This window comes from Benincasa hispida, chromosome 8, assembly GCF_027475165.1.
Source record: "Benincasa hispida cultivar pf3 chromosome 8, pf3_genome.v1.1, whole genome shotgun sequence".
NCBI classification, from domain to species: domain Eukaryota; kingdom Viridiplantae; phylum Streptophyta; class Magnoliopsida; order Cucurbitales; family Cucurbitaceae; genus Benincasa; species Benincasa hispida.
The window spans coordinates 24,595,674-24,601,673 of NC_143485.1; the positions used below are offsets into that span (position 1 = coordinate 24,595,674).

At 35.1% G+C, this 6,000-nt stretch overlaps 1 protein-coding gene across 8 annotated transcripts in view; it reads left to right on the top strand.

Moving 5' to 3' along the window:
- Positions 1-5,294, top strand: part of LOC120082433 (binding protein) — a 28,023-nt gene extending 22,729 nt beyond the window's left edge. For 2 of the 8 annotated variants that reach the window (XR_005483174.2, XR_016531263.1), the window contains exons 26-33: positions 25-117; positions 1,824-1,875; positions 2,012-2,098; positions 2,199-2,236; positions 3,413-3,475; positions 3,554-3,708; positions 4,215-4,708; positions 4,794-5,294. Coding sequence is in view for 4 of the 8 variants with exons in the window: in XM_039037597.2 (XP_038893525.1) it covers positions 38-117; positions 1,824-1,875; positions 2,012-2,098; positions 2,199-2,236; positions 3,413-3,475; positions 3,554-3,708; positions 4,215-4,708; positions 4,794-4,835 (1,011 nt within the window). In the remaining 4 variants the exon portion in view is untranslated. The remainder of the gene's footprint in view (positions 1-24; positions 118-1,823; positions 1,876-2,011; positions 2,099-2,198; positions 2,237-3,412; positions 3,476-3,553; positions 3,709-4,214; positions 4,709-4,793) is intronic. The other 6 variants (XM_039037597.2, XM_039037598.2, XM_039037599.2 and 3 more) reach the window with 3 other exon arrangements.
- Positions 5,295-6,000: the final 706 nt, after the last annotated feature.

Genomic DNA, 6,000 nt, shown 5'->3' on the forward strand with positions numbered 1-6,000 from the left:
TACATGGCGCCCAACCTGATTCAGTTCATAAATGTAGTGCATGTTCAAGTATGGTGAAAATGATATTGAAGACTTAATAGGATGCAGAATTAAAGTTTGGTGGCCCATGGATAAACAGTGAGTATCTACCTTATTTGTCTCATATAGATAGTCTTTTCCTGTTATCTGTGTGCATGTGTTTTTTTTTAATATAATAATAATAATAATGATCATTACTGCTATTCTTTTATTTTTCTGAAAAGATATTTTTTAGGAGGAAAAACGAAGTTTGAAAAAATCTGTCGTTATCATTGCCTAGTTTTTAGTTGCGCTTCATTTCTGAATGTAGATGAAACAGCAGTTCATCCATTTCTAAATTGAAAGCCCTTTTGAGCATTTAAGTCACCTTTTTGTTTTTAGAATATCATTGGCTGGGCTAGGATGATCTTTCATTTTAAGCAGGTTTTGTTTGTTATGAAATGCACATGGCCCAACATGGATCATTAGTGCTGGGCTGGGACTGTTGGGTCAAGCCTCCACTTTGATTGATTTGGGTAGATCAGTTTTGTTCTTCAAAGCATTAGGCTCAAGCTCAACCACCGATTGATTGCACGTTTATCTACACTCAACGCAAATCCCCTTTCAGGCTTTCTACCAAGAATTTCTGAATTCCTTCATCGTTTTTCTCTGCAGTTTTATCTTAAGAAATTCCTTTTCCTTTCCTTTTCCTTTTTGGTTCTAATGTCGTGTCTTAAAATGCTAAAATCAACTGAAAAAATTAATGGGAAAACATGTTCATCCTTCGAACGCTTACCGGTATCCTTTTTGTGAAAGATTTAGTAATGATATATAATTTGGTATAGAACTATCTCGATGTACAAAATATACAAAGAGGATTGAAGGAATCACAAAAAGGATCTTCAGTTGGTTAAAACAACAGCGTATGAGTTATTGCAAAAGGTTCTGGTTTGAACTTAAAAGAAGGGAAGAAAACGAGAATAAAAAAAACATCTCAGATTTGGTCTAAACTTCTCTCTTCAGCTTAGAAGGCTGGAGATATTTCTACTTTGCTCAATCCAAATTACCAATAAGATAACTCAATAACCATCAAAGCCCACGAAAAATGTTCTCAATTGCTTTCTAACGTTTTTCAAAACCTTCTCCAACCCCATTTTCTGAGACCTGTTTTCCTGAAATGTGGGGTTGGAGGTTGCAAATTGTTCCTCTGTACTGCTGGCACTCTCAGTTTGAGTTGGCTGATATGTTCGGGGGTTAGAGCTAGTGCCGCTATTACTTCGTGGGTTCCGTGCAAGTGCGATTCTGACATCATTCTCCAGTTCTGCGGCAGACTGTTATTTCTTTTTTTCTTTCTTTTTTTTTTTTTGGTTGAAGTTTTGGAAGGTTGAGGGCTGGAGGCAATTATTTTAGAGTGCTGTAGTGGTGTTATATAAAGTTTTTTGACCCACCCCCAACACATAGTCCACACACAGGCACCAATAGTTTTGCTTTAGTTGAATGGGGCTTTATGTATCTCTCGGACCTGAGGTGGTTCGCACCTGTCATTTCTCTTGTTTAATAAATTTTGAATTGAAAGGAAATGACGAAACAAATTTATTTTCAAGTCTGTTTACTTTTATATATATATATATTTTAAATTTAAATTTTTTTATTTTTTATTTATGTTCTTATTCAATTATTCTTGTTTGCTTTGAAAATTATTATAATCGCTGAAGTCCCTTACACTAGTTTTTTTTATGACTGATTCTGGTTTTATTGGATTTATTTTATAAAATTATATTACTATAGGCGCGTTTCTGATGTATATCACTATTTAATATTTTCAGATTCTATAAAGGCACAGTGAAATCTTATGACCCAATAAAAAGGAAACATGTGGTAAGCTGCACCATCTAGCCCTTTCATTTTCTGATTTCTTTTGGTTCTTGGTGCTTGACAAAGCCAATTATTTGTTCTGTGCTCAACGCCTGGCAAAGTACCTTATAATTTCCATTCGATGACTTTAATGTACAAGATACTATATGATGATGGAGATGTTGAAGTTCTCAGACTTGAGAAGGAGCGGTGGGAGGTCATTGACAGTGATCGCAAGACATCAAAGGTATGGATATTTTAGCCCATTTCTTTCATATTGCCTAAAAGTGTTTGACCATCTTTTTATCAGAAAATTAGATTCTTATGATCTTTTCGGTTTATCACAGAAACTAAAACTGTCCAAGAGTCTTCCTTCCCTCGAAGTGTAAGTCCTACCTCTCAGAAGTCTCTTTCATTTTTCCATCACCACATTTAGATGCGTGTAATAATCTATGATTAATTGGTTTCCAAGAACATATTTCAAATTAGCTATTATTGCAGAAACTGCAGTATCCTTTTTCCCCATAAAAAGCATTATATTAACAAGAAAAGGAACAATGCCCTTTTGTGGGCGATGATCACAAAAATCCTTGGAGTTGGAACTCCATCAAGAAGATCGATCAAATTCCACGGTTTCTTGCAATTAAAATTTCTTAGCAAATATCATGGATAGCAAGACTAGCTGAAATCTGCCAATCGATTTACACCAAGTTCTATCGTAGAGCTGGATTGAAGGAATAAATGGGCCAAATGTTTCCAGTGTTTCCAGAGAGCATACATTGGCGATGACTAGGGAAAAATGAGTTTTTTTTTTTAATTTTTTCTTTATTTTTATTATTTATTTATTTAAAAAAAAAATTTAAATCCTCATCTCAAGTATTGATTCTTTGGAGGCCCTCAAGGAGCGGACCTTGAGGCAAGCCCGTCTTATGACCAAAAACTCTTGATGTCTTCTGGGTGCGGGCACTGAGGTGGGCAGGGCAGCTTCCGTGTATCCAGAGCGAAGTTCTGACTCTCGGCTATTCAAAATAAAGTATTGATTCTTTGGAGATATGGTGACACGAGAAAACTTAACTCTCTGGGATATTAGATTTTCGATGAGGTTTTGTATTTTTTGAAAGCTGGTTTAAAGTCAACGGTTGAGAAAAGTGCATCAAATCAACATCTTCTGAAATCTAGAGTCCAAGATCTCTGAGAGTTTCACACGCTTCACCTTATCAACCAGCATTGCCTACTCAGGAACTTTCTTGTCAACTAAGGGCCTTGTAATTCAAATTCTGAACCTGAAAAAAGCTCCTCCATTCGCTAATTCACGAGGTGATAAATTCAGGGGATCAGAGCTAAACGAGTTGCCTTTACCAAGGAATCTCCAAAATTTGATATTGTCATCATTTCCAACTTTTCTCAGTTTTGCATCTAATGCTTTTCTTTGAGCGTAACCCATGGGGATGAACCCTACTGTGAATGACTGTTTACTTTGTGTATGCACATCTAGATGCTATTCTGCCTCTATTGCAGTATATAATGTCCTTTTCTCCATGTGTTTGAAATTCTTTTGCAGTACGCTTGGACTGAAGAATAAAGATTTTGATGGTTCACATTCGATTAAGAAACCATTTAAAATGTAAGTGACCCACGGTAGTGATATTGCTTCTTTTCTATTTGTTATAAAGCACTTGGATGAAGTTTTGCTTTGTTCCAGAACGAAAGGAAAAAGGACACCAAAGAAAAATTTAAAACATAGTCAAAATGGTGCATCAAAATTAAAATTTTCGGATGCTGGCGAGAAAGGGAGTTCAGACATTTCAAACCCTGGAACTTCCAAAAGGTCTAATGTATATGACGAAGTGGACTCAGGTAAAACATGTTTTCTTTTCCAGGTTGAAACTCTTCCATATAACCCTTGTACCATGAAGTTCTTACCATGGAAGTAGTAAGTTGTTTATGCATCATCATTTATCTAGGGGACATCTTTCTCCCAGTTTTCGAGAATATATGGAGTCATATTTATGTATCTGCCCTGGACTGTTTTATTTCCTAGTCTGTGAAATTGTATGGAGTTTGAGGTCAACCACACAATTGATGTTAGTTTTAACATCTCCATGTTTGTTCTGTTATAAACAATTGTATCATTTTTCTCCAACATCCAGCAAAAACTTGTCGCATCATCTTTAGATACATTAACACACAACAATGAGTTCATTTTTCTTGGCATGTTTATAGAAAATGGTTGCGCTATGATTTAGGCATACATTTTTTGATCAAACATATTTTATAGTTTTGTAGTAAAAGCCTTGTTGTCCCTGATTATGCAAATATTACTTGTTTTTTGGTTTTCCTGAGAGCTCATTGTCACCTCCTAGGTGATTCTGAAGGGGAGCATACGCAGACTCTTGACAAGGAGTTCACAGACCGAGAGGACTCAAGAGGACGAGGTGCAGGAGATCACCATATCGAGGAATCTGATGAAGAAGAGAAGCCTGATGTTCATGATGAAGAAGAGAAGCCTGATGCTGATGATGAAGAAGAGAAGCCTGACGCTGATGATGATGATGAAGAAGAAGAGAAGCCTGATGCTGATGATGATGAAGAGAAGCCTGATGTTGACGATGAAGAAGAAAAGCCTGATGTTGATGAACTTGATGAAGATCCTGAGAGTTTTGAGCAGCATGTTGATAATGCAAGAGAAAAAGCTGATGAAGAAGACAGGGAAGCTGACGAGTCGAGTTCAAGAGAAAACATTGACGACTCCGACTCCGACTCTGGAAAGAACCAAGGGACCGGATTCGAACAACAAAGTAGTCCCGGAGAGGAGCAGAAAGGCGAGGTTGATGAACTTTCTGATGATGAGCCTCTCGTAAGTCATAACTAACCAGTAACCAGCCTTACAATTACCGAATGCAATACATTAAGCTTATATCACAAATTTTCATCAATTGCAGAGCAAGTGGAAGCATCGAGCAGGAAAACGAGGCTTGAGGTGAACACATACAGAGTTGCTCGGTCACCTAGTATAGTTGTCAAATAATTTCAAACGGCCAATGGCTATGATGGATTCCAAGCGAGCTGCTGACAGGATCATAGGTGCCAAGTGGGTGCCAGTTTCGGTAAGCAAAAAAATGTGACAAATAGATTATACTGACCCAGTTGCTTCACAGCAGCTACATGTAGAATGTAACATAGCAGTCACAGTTTATTATGTTTAGGGGATCAAAATATTAAGGATTACTAGTTTTTGCAGTAGGGAATAGATTAGTAGGTCTCTTGCATATATTCGTATGATGTTTGTTCTTTTCTTTTCTTTTCTTTACTGCCTTTATATGACCTTTCTGATTTATATGTTAAAAATTGCCACATGTATAGTTTGAATATACATGTTACTACAGATAACGTATTCATGGTTGAATTGTAATGTCCAGTATATGAATGATTCATTTGCCTCCTCTCCTTCCTCCTTTGCTTTGTTGTTCTTGGTTGGTCATTGTCAAAGGGGCAAAATGATGAAACAATTGCTTTTTAACAGTGTTGTCAAACTGATGTTGTAAACATGGATTTTTGTATTTTTTTTTTCTTTTGTTGAATTACCCGTAGATTCATGTCTGTTCTAGCTTCTAAGTTTCGTCATTCAATTTTTCCTGTTTAATTCGCTCTTAAATTTTAAAGTGTTTAATAAGTTTAATTTTGTATTCAAGTGGTTCCTAAATTTAATTTTTAAATGTGTATAGAATAAATTATTGATTTATTTGATTTTTTTTAATAAAAAATAAGATTTAATTAAAATTAAAAGTTGAAGGTTGAATTAAAATTAAAATTGAAAGTTGAAAGTTTATTAGTCATAAAAAATGTATCTTATCTTAATACTCCAGATAGTATAATTTATTTTTAAAAATATATCAGACAAAAAAATTAAGTGTTGTAAATTTGAGGAGTATAACGGCGTAAACGAGAACATGGATATAGAGAAAATATAATCTAATAATAAAGTAAATATTAAAATAAATAAAACATAATATATAAATAAATAAAATAAAATAAATCAACAAAATACGAAATAAGAAATTTCTCTAAAATGGAATTTGGCCAATGTGTGTCTTTCAAAATTCAGCAAATGTTAGTATTTCTAGGTAATTTGGTAAGTAGGAGATGAAT